Genomic DNA, 17765 nt, shown 5'->3' with positions numbered 1-17765 from the left:
TGCCAGTCACTTCACACACACCTTGATCTTCTGATAGTAGTGTTTCTATGGTTTATCTGTTTTGCATGGTCATCAGTGATGTTTTATGCAGTTGCGCACTGACTCCTTCCAACGCGTCAGTAGACCGATTTTTGAACCGCTGCTGGTTGTACCACCGGTAATTCACACATCTGCTGTTTTGGACTATGTACTGTGCATTTTGTATGGGGCATGTGAAGGGGAAGCCTTCCGTGGTGTGTCCAGCATTTATCCAGGACTCGCCTATGACCTCATGGTCCTTTGGCACGCCATATGGCACCTGATCCTATGATATGTATACTTGGTCATCTTCTCCCTATGGTGTGCTAGGGGCTACATCTCGTCGTTCTCTACTCATAACCTCTTTAGTCATGTCATCATCAGCAATATTAAATATCATTATTGGTCCTGTTAACATGACTGCGGCGCATATGCCCTTCCAGCTTTTTGACAATACTGCTTTTACTTGCTTTTCTTTGTCACATTGCCAAAATATGTCTGCCATGGGTTCAGTGCCATCAATAGTATTATATATCCAGATCCATGTGGCGTTGTAGATATCTTGGCCCATTGCTCTGTCTCCTGCCCCTCTTACAACCTGATTACATTGTATTTTTGCCTGATGAGTGATGCTGCATATTTGCGAGGTCCAGGTGTCACCGGATAGAATGTGGGTGTAGTTTTCTTGTTTACATTGTATTTGACCTTTTGCCTCTAGTGTCTCTAGGAAGTTAACTTTTTCTCCTCTGTCGGTGCTGCACAGAATGGAAACACAGTGTTTCTGCTCATGTGGATGACTGGTGGCACCTCGTGTAGCAGTTATTAATAACTACGTTAGAATTTGGATTTTGCACTCGTTAAAGTAAGTTTCCTGGGAGCCCTGACTCATCTTTTCTATCCAGTCCTTCAGCAACATCTTTTTTAAATTGCACAATCTGCTCATCATCATTCAAATCCACATTGTACCACCTACCTAGGCTCTTCACTGACTTTTCAGAAACTAATCTGTATTCCGCCATCCTTTGGGTTAATCACAGTTAGCTTTAATTTGTTGACTCTGGGTTGATCAGGGAATGTGTAATACAAGTGCTCGGGTCGATACAGAAATGAAAGGAACATGCAAGTTCCCATTTGACACAGAACAGAGAGTCCTCTGATGGATGAAGAATGTGACACTACTGCTAGACTTTACCATAGATAGGTATGGACTAACCAGAGGTAGATACAAAGTTATAAAACAGCTGTAAAGCAAGAATAATCATAAAAATGTAGTCTAACACCTCTTGTTACTATGTATTTTTTATTATCTTTTATAATTATTTTATAACTCTGTATCTACCTCATGTTAACTTTTACCAACTCACAGTTATGTCAATGGCCTTGCAGGTCATGGTAGGCATATGGTAATGATCGCGTGAGGACTACCCCCATGTCCTGTACCCCTTATGGGCTTTGTCGGCCAGCGACTTGCATGATACTTTGTTTCTGTATTGACCCGAGTACTTGTATTAAACATTTCCTGATTGAAGCATCAATCGGTGTCTGCCTTCTTGAAGAAATCATCCTTTCACCTCTAGAAGACAAAAGTCATGAGTAAACATCCTCCAAGGGCCATAAACATCCGTACAAAATTTCATGGCTATCCATCCAAAACGTGGCAAGGTAACCTTAGTCTGGACCAATGTAATGGACTGATCAACATGCAATTTTAGACCAAGTTGATTTGTATTTGTTTCAAAATAAAATAAATAAAAAATAAAAAATAAAATATTATACAAAAACAGACAGACCAAAAAACAAAGAAATAATTACAGACAATTAAAAATATAAAGCAAAAGAAATGGCCAATATACAATGACTTGCTTTACACATTTGGAAAGGAGTGAGAAGAAGTACAAATTTATTTGTACTTCTTCCCCAAAAGTCATTGAAATTTAATTAAATAGCTTCTTTATTCATTTAAACCTAGAGTATAAGTAATGAAATATATACACACATCCATACACTCAAAATTAAATTTCTACAATTTTTCATAACTATTTACAGAAAAAAAAGAAAGATAAAGCAAGAAAATAATAAATAATCAAAACAGTGGCCCCTGTAAACATCTAGTGATTGTTAAAGCCTCTCTTCATCCCTGCACTTTGTGAAAATCATGTTTTTGATCTAGTTGCTACCAGTGTGTCTATAAACAATACCCGTGTCAAGAAATGTCTAAAATTTCAGAATGTACATGTGACTTGGCATGTTCTGGTTTAGTTTTGTTGGTAGTGATAATAAAGGATTCATTCAGAGATTGAAGTTTTTCTTGTGCCTGGACCTGATGTTTGTTTCTTCTCTTTAGACCATTCTCCTTGGACCATTTTGATGATTACCAAAAGCACTTCACCGTCATGAACTACACAGATGGAGTGGAACTGAAGCAGGTACCTTTTTACTGATGTTTTCTGTTAGCTTATCAAAGCACTATCCATTGGTGCAATCAGTCTGAGGCCACAAGAACATGATCTGGTCCCTGCAGTCTGTACTGGCTACATGGTAAGAACATGAAGAGTTGGAGACGTTATGGTAAACACTCAGAAGAGTTTTCATTAGCTAGCTCAGACTTCTGATAAATGATCCAATCTTGCAAGTTTCTCTTCAGTTGAAGACAGAAAACGTTGCTTCAGGAAGGATTCACTGGAGATGAGCAGAGTCAGTTGCAAACAAGGAGTTTATTGGAATAGTTGGCAGTACAACAAACTTGAGTCAAACCTGGGATCTGACTGACTAACACTCTCAAAAGCATCTCTTCTTACACTTTTGGAGACTCTGGGACGACACCGCCCTCTCTAGGAGTCCCAGGACATTCGTCCTTCTCATGTCCTTTCCACATGTCCTCAATTGTAATCGTGTTGGGCTTTTTGGTTTTTCTCATGTATTTATTCATTGTCTGTCTATCACCATTGTTTTCTGAATTCTTTATTATGTATTTCTTAAAAATTGATGCAACTTTATTTGTTTGGCAATACACACAATTATCTATTCCTTTATATTCAATATTGTCACACAAAGTTTATATGTTATTTTCTTATTGTCATACAACACTTATAATATTTTCTTAGTTGATATTCAGTGATTCACTCAAGTATATTAGGTACTATTTCAGTATTCATTCTTAATACATTTCATTCAGTGCACATTAGGTTATATAATGAGTTTTTATAATTACCTTAATTGTAGTTTCAGTATCCTGCCTGCTTTATCACTTTCTGCTCCTGGGTTGGGATCATAGTACAGGCTGAACACGTGGAGCCACGCCTTATGGCTATTTTGGGGACCTCATAAGGGCTTCTTTGATATTCTTCTTCATCAGTCGAATTTGGCTGAGGCCTCTCGTCTGGGCTTCCTGGATGTACATACTACCATTCGGATTTATCTAAGGGGCCTCTCACCTAGGCTTTGTTTGGTCATTTGGGTCATTACTCGCCCCAAGCATGTTTCTTCATTATGTCATTACTTAACACAAACATGTTTCCTCATTATATGGCTTGACCTTTGTCCCTTACAGACACAAACAACATGCTTTATGAGCCTGCCTGTGATCTCCTCACCCTTTCTTTTTCTTTGGCAGGGGGTTTTTGCACAACAGAGACACCCTGCAGCCTCGGAGAAGGCTATAAAAGCAAGTGTAGTAAGAGTGTTAGTCAGTCTGATCCTGGGATTGACTTGAGTTTGTTGTTGTGTTGCTGAAGACTGCAATAAACTCTTTTTGCAACTGACTGCAAACTCACTGCTCATTTCCATCCTCTCAGTTGACTTCATCTGACTTCAACTGAAGAAGCTTTCAAATTACATTATTTAGCCCAAAATTAAGTTAACTTAAGATAGTCTTCTGAGTGTCTACCACAACAGTAACCATGGTGTCTACGGGTGTGTGCTTGTTGCGGTGGCATGACCTTTCTTAACAAAATGCATTTATGATTGTTTTTTTTTTTTTTTTCATTTTTCGTAGATCCTAGCTCCATCATTTTGCACTAAAAGTGCACCAGATTGATGTATTTGAATTTAAAATGTTCACTTTTTTTTTTTCCTCTAGAGGGTTAGAGGGTCCCGTACAGGCTCCAATGTCCACCCACCATAGCCTCTAAAACTTCCATGGAAAACACTGACTTCCTATTAGGGAAGATTATTCCCTTCTGATTATTTTTGCAGGGAGGGGCATGGTGTGTTGTGGAAGATTTTCAGAAGAGTATCTTAAATTAACTCTAAACTTCATGGTCTAAACTGTCTGAACTTGAAAGCTTTCCTCTTCAGTGGAGTCAGATGGAGTTACTCAAGAAGATAACTGGAGATGGCAAAGTCAGGTGCAAAGAGTTAATTACAGTATTTAGCAGCACAACAAACTCAGTCAACCCTGGGATTAGACTGACTAACACTCTCAAAGCATTCAACTGTATGCTCTTTTGGAGGCTCCAGAGTGTCTCCACCCTTTGGGGACCCAGGAGTCTCCTCCTTCTTATGTTCGCATCTCTTAGCCTGTCTGGTATTGGCTGGTACTTTAGGTACTTTCCATGGGCAAACTCTATCTCCCTCCTGACACCATTATTTCCCATATTGTTTTTTTTAACAGTTAGTGAAATCACTGACTCTCTCCATCTCTAGGTGCACTACGATGAGTTCATCCCCATGTTTGAGAATCAGTACCCACTGTATCCATGGAAGGAGGTGGAAGTAAGTGGAAACTTTATCTCTTTTCAACAATGGGAACTTTTCCAGATATTCATAGTTTTCAGTCACGTGACTGGCACGGAGCCTGTGGTGCCAAACACTCAAAAGATTTGTTTTTAGCTAACTCAAACTTCTTTTTAGATCTAAATAATCTAATCTTACAGGCTTCTTATCTTCAGTTGAAGACAGATGATGTTGCTTCAGGAACGACTCACTAGAGATGAGCAGTCAGTTTTAAACAAAGAGTTTATTGGAGTATTTGGCAGTACAACAACAAACTCGAGTTAAACCTGGGATCTGACTGACTAATAAGCATCTTTTCTTATGCTCTTGGAGACTCTGGGATGACACTGCCCTCTCTGGGAGTCCCAGGAGATCCCTCCTTCTCATGTACTTTTCACGTATGTGCGATTCTAATCGTGTCTGACTTTTTAGGTATTCCAATGAAGTTGGGATGTTGTGTAGAACGTAACTAAAGACAGAATACAATGATTTGCAGATCCTTTTCAACCTATTCAATTGAATACGCTACAAAGACAAGATGTTTAATGTTCAAACTGATAAACTTTATTGTTTTTTTAATATCATTAATTTTGAATTTGATGCCTGCAACACGTTCCAAAAAGCTCTTTAAATTGTAGGCCTCTTCCAGACGGATGTCTGGCCTCAGGGTGGTTGCAACAATGTGCTGGGGAAACTTAAGCTGTCTGTCGACCTGTGCTCCAGGTTGACAGACAGCTGCCAGTCCTTTGCAGTTGCCAGGAGTTCAGATGGGTTCCTGGCTCCTGTGGTTCTTCGCAGCTGTTCTCCAGCCTTCACGAAGGCGATCGCCTGGTTGGTGGAGCGGGACTGTCTGCTGCTACTGCTGATTCCCACGCTGATGGCTTCCGTGGTGGGTTTCAGAACCTGGTTTTGGCGCCAGGTGAACTGACCCTGCCCAAGAGTTACTGGACAGCAGCTCAGGATGTGCTCCTGCCTGGGCATTTCTGGCAGTTTGGAGACTCTGTTTTGCCCCAGATGGAGAGGTTTGATGGGCTCGGCAGAGTGTCGTACACTGCATGGACAAGGAACTTTATGCGCTGTGGTTCTGCCCGCCAGAGATCAGTCCATGTGACTTTCCGGTCGATGGCCTGCTCCCACCTTGTCCAGGCACCCTGCTGCCCCAGGCCGACAGCTCTGCTGGTCCTCCGCTCCTCCACCTCTGCCCTCACTTTCTCCTGGACCAGTCTGCGTCTCTCCTTCCCCTTGGCCTTCTCGTACTGTGGAGTTGGAAAGGTCCCCAGACCAGCTCTGCCTCGGGTCACTGCTCTAACCAGGACTCTGTGGCGTATCCACGACTCTGCTGCGATACAGCTTCGTCGGCTTTCCACTTCCTCATGGTTTTCACCTTGACCCCTCATTGACCCCACCTTGGGGTCGCTGGAGTCCCTATATAACATCACCTCTCTTGCCCTTGTCACCTTAAACTCCTCCTCTAGTGACTTCAGGGGCAGCTGAAGCTTGGTGTCGCGTCCATAGAGGGCAATGCTGCTGAGGCTCCTAGGCAGTCCCAGCCACCTACTGAGAAAGCTGCAGACTTTTTTTTTCCAAGCCCTCTACAGTGGAGATAGGAACTTCATAGATGAGCAAAGGCCAAAGTATCCTAGGCAGGATACCATGTTGGTAGATCCAAGCCTTGAACTTTCCGGGAAGCCCTGACCGGTCCACTGCTCTCAACCAGCTCTCTAGTTCCTGACAGGTTTCCTGAACAGATACTGAATTTTTCAGGCTGCTGTTTAACACCTTGCCAAGGCTCTTCACTGGCTTTTCAGAGACAGTTGGGATTGGTGTCCCTCCAATGCTGAAGCAGAACCTGTCCACAACTTTGCCCTTCTTCAGCACCAGTGATCTTGATTTTGCAGGCTTGAACCTCATCCTTGCCCATCCAATGAGTTCCTCCAGCCCTTGCAGAATCCACCTGCTCCCTGGTACTGACTCTATGTTAACAGTCAGGTCATCCATGAAGGACCTGATTGGCGGTTGGCACATTCCTGTTCTGGTCTTTGGGTCCCGGCCCTAAACATCAGCTAAATCTAAAACCTGCTAAGAAGTGTTCTTTCTTGACTCAGTGGTCCTGACTGAACCTGTATGTACCTTTCAGCATTAATGGTGCCTTCACAGATGTGTAACACACCCCCATACCATTACAGATGCTGGCTTTTGAATTTTGCGCTGATAACAGTCTGGATGGTCCTTTTCCTCTTTGGCCCCGGAGGACACGATGTCCATGATTTCCAAAGACAACTTGTGGACTCATCAGACCACAGCACACTTCTCCACTTTGCATCAGCCCATCTCAGTTGAGTTCGGGTCCAGAGAAGCCGGCAGCGTTTCTGGATGTTGTTGATATATGGCTTTTGCTGTGCACGGTAGAGTTTTAACTTGCACTTTTAGATATTGCGACAAACTGTGTGAACTGACAATGGTTTGTCAGTGTTCCTGAGCCCACATGGTAATATCCTTTGCAGAATGATGTTGGTTTTTATTGCAGTGCCGCCTGAGGAAAGTTCAGCGACATTCAATGCTGGTATTTGGCCTTGCCACTTACATGCAGAGATTTCTCCAGATTCTCTGAATCTTTTGATAATATTATGGACTGTAGATGATAAAATCCCTAAATTCCTTGCAATTGTACGTTGAGAAATGTTCTTTTTAAACTGTTGGACTATTTGCTCACGCAGTTGTACACAAAGTGGGGAACCTCGCCCCATCCTTGCTTGTGAACGACTGAGTCTTTTGGGGATGCTCCTTTTATATCCAATCATGACACTCACCTGTTTCCAATTAACCTGTTCACCTGTGGAATGTTCCAAACGGGTGTTTTTTGAGCATTCCTCAACTTTCCCAGTGTTTTGTTGCTCCTGTCCCAGCTTTTTTTGGAATGTGTTGCAGGCATCATATTCAAAATGAGTGAATATTTGCAAAAAACAATTTAGTTAAACTTAGTTTAAACATTAAATATCTTGTCTTTGTCGTGTATTCGCTTGAATATAGGTTGAAAAGGATTCGCAAATCATTATATTCTGTTTTTTTTTTTTTATGTTTTACACAACGTCCCAACTTCATTGGAATTGGGTTGGTATTTACGCACTCTCTGTCTACCACCATTATTTTCGAAATTCTTTGCTATGTTTTTTTTTTTTAATTAATGCAACTTTATGTGTTTACCAACACACAATTATCTGTTCTTTTTGTATTCAGTATTGTTGTCACACAAGGTTTATATAATGTTTTTTTTAGTTGTTGATATACAGTGATTCAGTCAGGTATACCATCTCAATGTTCATTCTAAATACATTTCATCCAGTGCCCATTAAGTTATACAGTGAGTTCTTATAATTATATATCTATAATAAATTCAGTGTCATGGTTTTTCCATCTCTCTTGCTCGTGGGTGGGGTTCACAGTTTGGGCTGAACATGTGAGATCATACCCATGGCTATCTTGGGGCCCTTGCATGGCTTATTTGATGTTCTTCTTTATCATTTGAGTTTAGGCGAGGCCTCTCACCTGAGCGTCATGAAAGTACATGCTATTGGTCGAACCTATCTGAGTCCCCTTGCCTAGTCTTTAGTTGTTGGTGTCATCATTTGACAAAAATATGTTTTTTTGTATATGGTCTGACCTTCGTCCCATATAGAAACAGCCACATGTGCATGCTCATCAGACCTACCTGTGATCTCCACACCCTTCTTGATGCTACAGTATGTCAGGGGATTTTGCACTACAAGCCTTGGAGGGCAAAACAACGCTCCAACACAGTGGCCAATGTGGGAATCATTCAGGAATTCATATTAGATGGCATTTTTCGATATCTTAGGGGGAATTCCTTTTTCTGGTCGGGGAAATTGATGACTCTGTTTTGTGGGGGGCACACTCCTTTTCGAGTGCAGCTGTGGTATAAAAGTCTATACGTTTTGAGGTTTGTCAGAGAACTCTGGGTCTCGTTGCTGCATGTGTTAAAAAGACTTGATTCCTCACACCGAGTCTCGAGTCTGTCACTTCTATAGAGAGGGGAATTGCCCTCACAGCCAACAGTGGAGATGCCAGTGAACTGCAGCAAAAACCCGTCAGATTTCTTTTTTTTTCATGCCGTTAATATTTAGATCTCACCTCCAAAAAAAGAAAATCAAAGAAATGTGAACAAATGGCAAGTTTTGGGCGCTTGGGATCCAGTTATAGCACCTGCTGCAGCATTTCTATCACTAAAAACAGCTCAGTTTCTGCCAGAGATGCAAAGTGACTACAAATAGACACAAAAGGACCAAGACAGTCACAAATTGGCTAAAATAAGACACTAAATGACTCAAAAAGACTGACTCAAAATGATCAAGAAAGACACAAAATGGCTACAAAGAGATACAAAATGACTGCAGACAGACACAAAACAGACAAAAAAAATGGCTACAAAGAGACACAAAATGACTAAAAAGATACAAAACGACCAAGAAAGACACTAAATGACAAAAAAAACACAAAATGACAACAGACAGACACAAAACAGCCAAAAAATGGCTACAAAGAGACACAAAATCACACAAAAAAAACAGGCTAAACAGCCTGTACTTTTTGGTCGTTTTTTTTCTTTAGGGTTTTTAACACAACAATGTCCATAACACGTTCCTTCCTCCCTCTCACAGACGGAGGTGTTTAAAGCGTTCAGGGAGTTCTTCGAGGCAGCCTCATCTCGACCAGCTCCTTACGGTATTTGTTCCTACCCGTCGTCCCGGGCGATCTACGCTGTAGACCTCATGCTGAAGTGGAGCAAGGGGCCTAATGGTGAGCATCTGTTGTATACTTACTTTATCAGTGTGCTAAAGAAGCATCTACTAATGTTAGACACTGAGTCGCATTGGGCCTGAGCCCAAACTGTTTCAGAGGCCATAACTCTACTCTCCATCTCTCAGATGTTGATGCTAATGAGGTTTCAGATGCAGATGCAGAGGTCCCATGTGGCATTTCCAGTGACAAGTGGTTGTAACGGTCAAGGGTCAAGCTGGGGATTTAAGTGTACTACATTTGGATCAGGTTTAATTTTGCCCAGGGTTCTTTTAATCTGACTGTTTTTAGGTCCCTTTGGGATCAGGTCTCTTAAAAATGTCTTGTACATACCTGGCTCATATGGGTCAGCTTTAGACTTGAGAGGACCTTTAAACCAGGACTCTAACTTTCAGACACTGCCACTATGCCAGTGTGACCTCTGTTCCTTTAGGGGTTTACAGTAAATACAATCAGATTCTTGTTGTCTGCTGGAGGGGAGATCACATGGACTTCAGGGTTTCCCACACATTCACAGCACTCATGGATCAGTCAGACTATGCTAGTGGGCCCGTAGCCCTTGGAGAAATGCGCAAGTTTCTCTGTCCTTCGTCAGGTTGCTACAGTGGGTCCCCTACGCGACCCAGCCTCCAGAACCCACTGTGGCCTCATCACCAACGTGAAGTGCCAGCACAGCCCGGGCACCTGGAGGGGAGCATGGGAAGAGGAGAGGAGGAGGGCACTCATATCTGAGGCCCTGTTAGTACCCTATCGGGATATCGCTAACCAAAAAGGCGAAAACCTGTCGTTTTTTTGTTTTTTTGTTTTTTTGACACTCACTCCAATATGATCACTTCACAAAAAGGGCTTGTAGCTTCATTTTTTTTTTACTCGCCTTTTATTTGTTCACTCAGTCATAGTTGGTGAGGTTTAATGCAAAAGGTATAAAAAAGAAAAAGTTAAAACAAGAAACAAAATCAGTAGAACTGGTCTGGTTCTGTTTTCAGATGCCTATAAATCAGGCTGAAAAATTCATGGTTGGGTCTGATTTTAAAACTCTTTAGATAACATTTTTAAAAAACTAAAATTTGGTTTAGTGGTTTGCTTTAATTGTTGACAAATCCGCAGCATCTGCTTTCGGACTCTCATCCCAGGTCCCCGCCTTCATTAATTGCATTATTTTCCACTTGTTCAACACTGGAAAAAGAGCTCTCTTTTTTTCTGTCCTGCACCAATGAGCAGCTCTCATAGGAATAAACCAGGCCCCGCCTCAAACGCTGTATCCAGACTTTCTTTAATACATCCATGCTGTCAGCACATGTTGCTTTGGCGAGCACATAGCTGCAGTTTTTAATTTTAAAATTAGATGGATCAGATTTATAAACCCCAATTCCAATGAAGTTGGGACGTTGTGTAAAACTTAAATAAAAACAGAATACAATGATTTAGGAATCCTTTTCAACCTATATTCAATTGAATACACTACAAAGACAAGATATTTAATGTTCAAACTGATAAACTGTATTGTTTTTTGCAAATATTCAGTCATTTTGAATTTGATGCCTGCAACACATTCCAAAAAAGCTGGGACAATGGCATGTTTACCACTGTGTTACATCATCTTTCCTTTTAACAACACCTAATAAGCGTTTGGGAACTAGGGACACTAATTGTTGAAGCTTTGTGGGTGGAATTCTTACCCCATTCTTGCTTGATGTATGTCTTCAGTTGCTCAACAGTTTGGGGTTTCCGTTGTCATATTTTGCGCTTCATAATGCGCCACACATTTTCAGTGGGAGACAGGTCTGAACTGCAGGCAGGCCAGTCTAGTACCCACACCCTTTTACTACAAAGTCACACTGTGTGTAACACGTGCAGTATGTGGCTTGGCATTGTCTTGCTGAAATAAGCAGGGATGTCCCTGAAAAAGAGTTGCTTGGATGGCAGCATATGTTGCTCCAAAACCTGCATGTGCGTTTCAGCATTAATGGTGCCTTCACAGATGTGCAAGTTACTCATGCAATGGGTACTAACAGATGGTGGCTTTTGCACTATGCACTGATAACACGCTGGATGGGTCTTTTCCTCTTTGGCCCGGAGGACACCATATCCATTTCCAAAGACAATTTGAAATGTGGGCTCGTCAGACTTTCCACTTTGCGTCAGTCCATCTCAGATGAGCTCAGGCCTAGAGAAGCTGGTGGTGTTTCTGGGTGTTGTTGATATATGGCTTTAACTTTGCATGGTAGAGTTTTAACTTGCATGTGACGAACTGTGTTAACTGGCAATGTTTTTTTTGAAGTGTTCCTGAGCCCACATGGTAGTATCCTTTACAGAATGATGTCGGTTTTTAATCAGTGCAACCTGAGGGATCGAAGGTCACGGGCATTTAATGTTGGTTTTCGGCCTTGCCGCTTACATGCAGAGATTTCTCCAGATTCTCTGAATCTTTTGATGATATTATGGACTGTAGATGATGAAATTCTTAAGTTCAACTGAGCCTTTCGATGCTCCTTTTATACCCAATTATGACACTCACCTGTTTCCAATTAACCTGTTCACCTGTGGAATGTTCTAAACAGGTGTTTTTTGAGCATTACTCAAATTTCCCAGTCTTTTGTTGCCCCTGTCCCAGCTTTTTTGGAATATGTTGCAGGCATCAAATTCAAAATGAGTGAATATTTGCAAAAAAACAATACAGTTTGTCAGTATGAACATTAAATATCTTGTCTTTGTAGCGTATTCAATTGAATGTAGGTTGACAAGGATTCGCAAATCATTTTACACTGTTTTTTTTTTTACATTTTACACAATGTCTCAACTTCATTGGAATAGGGGTTTGTACTTACGAAGTTTCATTACATGGATCTGTTGATGTTGCTTTCCAGTTATTACTCAGACCACATATATTTCCATGGAAACAGAAATCAGCCAAAAGTATTTTACTTTGAAAGCAAGTGACTCCAAAATTTAAATACATAACTTTTGACCATATTTGGCATGTGGAGATAATACATGCTATTTCCATTAGGTGCACTGTCACACTCAATGTTGCTGCTAATCATTGACATATCTTTAACTATATTTGATATTCATAGGTTAGGACTGATGTTGGTTTCAAAAAAGTCCTATTAATTCCTATTAATGTATAATGTTTTTATAGCCTTATTATGAAAAGCTCATTTTGTGTGCAGAGTGTTGGAAATGTGAGTATTTGACAAAATACTGAATAATCAAATGAATGTTACTGCTAATCATTGACATATCCCAGGCTGTGATAATTAAAAAAAGTAATCTACTTAGTATATTAAAAATAGTTCATTGTTTGTGTGGGGGTTTTTTTTGTTTGTTTGTTTGTTTGTTGTTGTTTTTTTTATATAATAGTGGCAGCAATGATAAAAACCTGGCATTTAAAGTTTTAAACTCTTCTTCTGAAAATCAGTGAATATTTGATATTTATGATTAGGACTGATGTTGATGAGACAAATTAACTCAATGGAAGTAGAAAATAATATGAATGTATAATATTTTTATAGCTTAATTTTAAAGGTGCATTTTGTGCGCAGCGTGATACAAGTGTGTGCAATAATTAAAACTTAATTTTAAAAAGCAGGCCCTAAGGGTTGATGCAATTAAGTGCATTGTACATATATGTTTATATTCAAATCTGCAATACTTTTTTGTGGCGTCCAGTAGCTTAAGTGCTAGAGCGGGCGACACAAGTACAGAGGCTGCAGCTGCCATGGGTTCGACTTCATCCTGCTGCCCTTCTCCTGCATGTCACCTTCTCTCTCTCTCTTCCTGTCACACTTAAGATGTCCTGTTTAATAAAGGCTAAAAGCCAAAACCTGTGCTGTGGCTGCCTTTGTTTAAGATACTTCCAGCTCCCACAGTCATCATGTGTTGTCTCTAACGTTTGAACGTTGTGATCTTTGCTCAGGTGAGCGAGTCATGCAGCCTCAGATCCTGGAGATGAATTTCAGCCCAGACTGTGCAAGGGCCTGCCTCTACCACCCCTCCTTCTACAACCACATGTTCCAGACTCTGTTCCTGGATCAGCCCGAGCAGTGCCCGGTCACCCAGATCCTATGATCGACTCCACAGCACGGCCAGTGTATCGACCATCTTTCCAATTTGATTTTAGGAGCCTATGAAACATTTTTGCCTCTGTAGCTCAGGTCCCAAAATTTTAAAATTGTTACTTTTTTTTCCTATTGATGAATTTATTACAGTTGTCCCCAAAACTGCTGCCGTTACGAACTCAGTGATGAAAACCAAAACTCGAATGTACAAATAAGCAATAAAAACATTTTTTGGATAAAATGGAATTGCATCATAAATGATTGGTGCTTTGAAACTTCACCCTTTGACACCCAGGGAAATAGGCATGATTTCTTTTGAAAACATGGGAAGATGACAACTTAAGATGAATAATGCAAAAAACAAGTTAAAAAAAAAAGGAAAGGAAAGAAGAAAATTGGAACAAAAAAAAATCTAAAACATTATAAAAACTGGGGCACAAACTTGAAAGGAAATGACAAGTTTTAAAAAAAAACGATATAGCAATAGAAATAGAATTATTATTGTATATTATACCATATTTTGTTGTATATTATATAATATGTGTTGTGTATGTTTTTTGTATGTAGTTTTTTTTGTGAGTTTGTTTTTGTTTTTTCTGTGTGTCCAGGCAGAAATGTGAGTGTGCTCAACTGAGGAGATCTAGTAAAAACAGCTATCAGCCAGGTCAAATGGAAGACATTTGTCAATGGTGTCTGCTTCCTGAGGAAGCAAAGGAAGGTTAAGTAAGGAAGTCATAGAATTATTATAATTAGAAATATACGTTTACTAATTTTTCCAGGCTATTGAGAAAAATAATTTTCTGAATCTGAAGGAATCAAACCAATGTGCTCATGGTTTCAGAGGATTAAATACTTGTAAAAGGCGTCTGAATGCAGCACCAGAAAAGTAAATGATTCAGGTTTCAGAGGGTGAAACATGCACTCACCTCTCTCCTCAGCCCACTGTCCACTTTGTTATTATTTCTTTACCTCCTTGTTGCTTGACGTGTCAGTGGTCCACATGCAATGAGGGTCCAGGACTGTGCGGAGCCTCGAGCCCTGCGGGGCACAGTGAGGCCTGCTGTTGACTGCAGCAGTCCAGAGAGATCATGAAGAATAAGGAAGACAGACCATCCAGACAGGAACTGAATAACTTGTGCTCGGTTAGAGAAAAGTCAAGTAAAAGCAAGAAGCTCTAGAAGAGCTCACACATGATTAGATTTATTTAGCACATATTAAAAACAACAATGTTAAACATTTCAAGAAAAGGAGACATGCAGGAGAAACCCAGAAAACCCTCAAGGGGCTTTGACAAGTGAGGTTCCCCACAAAACTAACAATCAGTGCATACAGTCTCTTAACATTGATAAGAAAAACAATTAAAAATTTGTATGAATATATATATATACATATAGGCTATGATAATAAAAAAATATTAGTAAGAAAGGACAGGCAGATGAAGGCAGAGAAATGTATCCTTCGTGGCATACCATAAATCATATTTACTTCGTATACATAAAGTACATAAAGAGTTTTATTGTAGAGGTTGTAATTATGCTTCCCCAGTCACATCCAGCAAACCCTTCAGATATCTTATCAGTGGGCCCAAGTTGCATTCAAACCATTCTTATTCATCTTTTATTGTAATATTTTTCCATATTCATTTCCTTAAGCTGATGCCCAATGCTTGCTGGGAACATTCTTTTCTACAGTGTGAAAAGTTCTCTTCAGCTTCTCACATAACAAAGTCACTGTCCAAATCAGGCATATTAAATATAACCCTTTTACAGTCACACTGAGAAATGCCTTTGTGAAAAGAAAAAGAAACAAAACATTATAGACTGTAGAATATGTTAACAAAATGCATCATTTTATTAAGAAAAAAAACATTTTCCCAGTATAATGAATTATAAAAATGGGCCCAAAATCAATGTAATGCTATAGAAATCTAAAAATAAATGAAACCTCATACAATAAACATAAAATAAAACAAAATAAAATAAAATAAAGAGATACAAATAAAAACTAATCTAGTAAAAAAAAAAAATGTTTGAAATATATGGTAAAATCCAAAATCCAATAACCTCATAAAATAAACAGAAATGAAGACAAATAATAATGAATCTAGTAACAAAAACAGTTTGAAATGTATAACATCAGAACATACAGGTTTCTCAGCAAATACACAGGATGTCTGAGCCACACACACTCAAGCTTTAGGAATCATTGCCAAACTATGGGTGGCTTCCTAAAATAAGCATTGCTTAACTTTCCTTGACCTTCTAATTTCGTAATCAACCTACAATTCTTGGAATCTAGAAGAAAACAATGAAGACTCAGATGTCCTGTTTGGCAAGCCATCTTTGTTTACTAAAAATCTGATCAGCAGGATATGAAGGTTAATCAAAGCACACTATACAGCACATCAGTCCTAAACATAAACATCAAATATTCATTCATTTTCAGAATTTTAACAAGGTACAAGGTACAAGGTAGATGTATTGTTATTTTTCTTATACGTGCTTTAAGAAGAAATTAAATTTAAAGTTGATCCTAAATTCTGCTACATCTTTTTGGAGTTAAAGGAGAAGTTTGGGGAGTCGTACAGCCTGGGGAAAGAAGCTGCTCTGTAGTCTGGTGGTTCTGCAGCGGATACTTATACTGTATCTTTTCCCAGAATGCAGCAGGGTGAACAGACTGTGGCTGGGGTGGCTGCTGTCTTTCAGTATCCGTTGGGCTCTGTGCAGACACCTCACTTCACCGAGGTCACTGATGCTCTGTAGATGGGAACCAGTGATGTTCTGGGCAGTTTGAATCACCCGCTGTAGAGCCCTCCTGTCCTGGGCCGTGCATGAACCATGCCAGTTCTTGATGTTTCCAGTCAATATGCTTTCTATCACTCCTCTGTAGAAGTTAACCAGGATCTTGCTAAGGAATTTAGCCTTCCTAAGGTTCACAAAGGAAGTAGCTATGTGGAAGTAGATATGTAAGAACGCGATTACCCGTATATTGTGTTTCCATCAATGCCGATCAGAGCCGGAGCTGATGAATACTCATGACTACAACAGTCATTTCATGCAGGTGTGAAAGTGAATGTTCTTGATACTTTCCCAAACTTTGGGCAAGGGTGACGCTAAATATGGCAAAGGACCATTGTTGCTGTGTGGAGAAGAGAGGGGGTTTCCAGCCAGTTAGAGGAGAGATAGGCAGGAAGATAGTCAGGCTATAAGGAACGAAAAGTGGTAAAGTGGTGGATTTCAGCATTGGCTGACGACCTCATCACTTTGTGCCTTTTCTCCTGTGAACTGATGAATTCTTAATAAATGTATTTGTGATATAACTGTCTTCAACCAACACAGACCTATGAATTTTGACTTCAGAAGCTCTTTTTGCGTCAGCATAATGCCCAATGAATCATTAATCGACTTTTTTTTTCTCTGGTGCAAAAAATGAATTGCCTCTCTCCACCAGTGTAGCATTCCATTCTGTATCTCTCCTTTCTCTGGCTGCCTCCTTCATGCTACTCTCAGCTGTCTCTTTCTCTTTTTTCTTCTCTTCACCTCTAACTCGAACTGCACTGAGCTGGTTCTCTTATTTTTTTTATAGTTTCAATTCATACGATACAGATATAACTCATATACATAATATGACAAACACAGGATTTAGATGTCCACCATGAGAAAACATGTTTTATTCTTCTTTCTAAATCGAATCATCAACATCATTTAGCTCCCTAAAAAACAAAACAGCCACACACACACCAACTAAAGCAGACCTGGAGTGTACACTTCCTGATCCTCCCCCACCATTATCTGTTGGTTATCATGATGCCTCCTATTTAGACTTTGGACATTGTGGAACGAGTTCAGGCTGATGTTCCCCTGGCATTAAGTATTCATAAATATGTTAAATTGCACACTTTTCGCACACAATTGAGAGACATTAGTCGGGTATATAAAGTGTTTATTAAAGCAAAACACAAAAAGTCACTTTAACATTGTTGAGCACAGGAGCTGCTGGTCTTCCACCGCCTCAGTCAGTTATCTAATTTGTGTTATGGTGTGACTTTAGTGTTTAACCCTTATGTTTGGTGCATTTTACCCGCTTTTCATTGTTCATTTTTTTGATAATTCTGGCTGTGTTCATGCACATGGCAAACATTTTGGAAAGATTGTGTAT

At 40.0% G+C, this 17765-nt stretch overlaps 1 protein-coding gene across 1 annotated transcript in view; it reads left to right on the top strand.

The window, feature by feature from the left end:
- Positions 1–13848, top strand: part of ttll12 (tubulin tyrosine ligase-like family, member 12) — a 35799-nt gene extending 21951 nt beyond the window's left edge. Inside the window, exons 11-14 of the mRNA XM_042510926.1 lie at positions 2363–2444; positions 4663–4731; positions 9408–9546; positions 13466–13848. Of these exons, the coding sequence (XP_042366860.1) occupies positions 2363–2444; positions 4663–4731; positions 9408–9546; positions 13466–13617 (442 nt within the window). The 3' untranslated portion in view covers positions 13618–13848. The remainder of the gene's footprint in view (positions 1–2362; positions 2445–4662; positions 4732–9407; positions 9547–13465) is intronic.
- The last annotated feature ends 3917 nt before the right edge of the window (positions 13849–17765 follow it).

The sequence above is a fragment of the Plectropomus leopardus genome, chromosome 22 (assembly GCF_008729295.1).
Source record: "Plectropomus leopardus isolate mb chromosome 22, YSFRI_Pleo_2.0, whole genome shotgun sequence".
In the NCBI taxonomy this organism is placed as follows: Eukaryota; Metazoa; Chordata; class Actinopteri; order Perciformes; family Serranidae; genus Plectropomus; species Plectropomus leopardus.
Note: the sequence above shows the minus strand (reverse complement) of the source record. Positions and strands in the feature narration are given on the sequence as shown.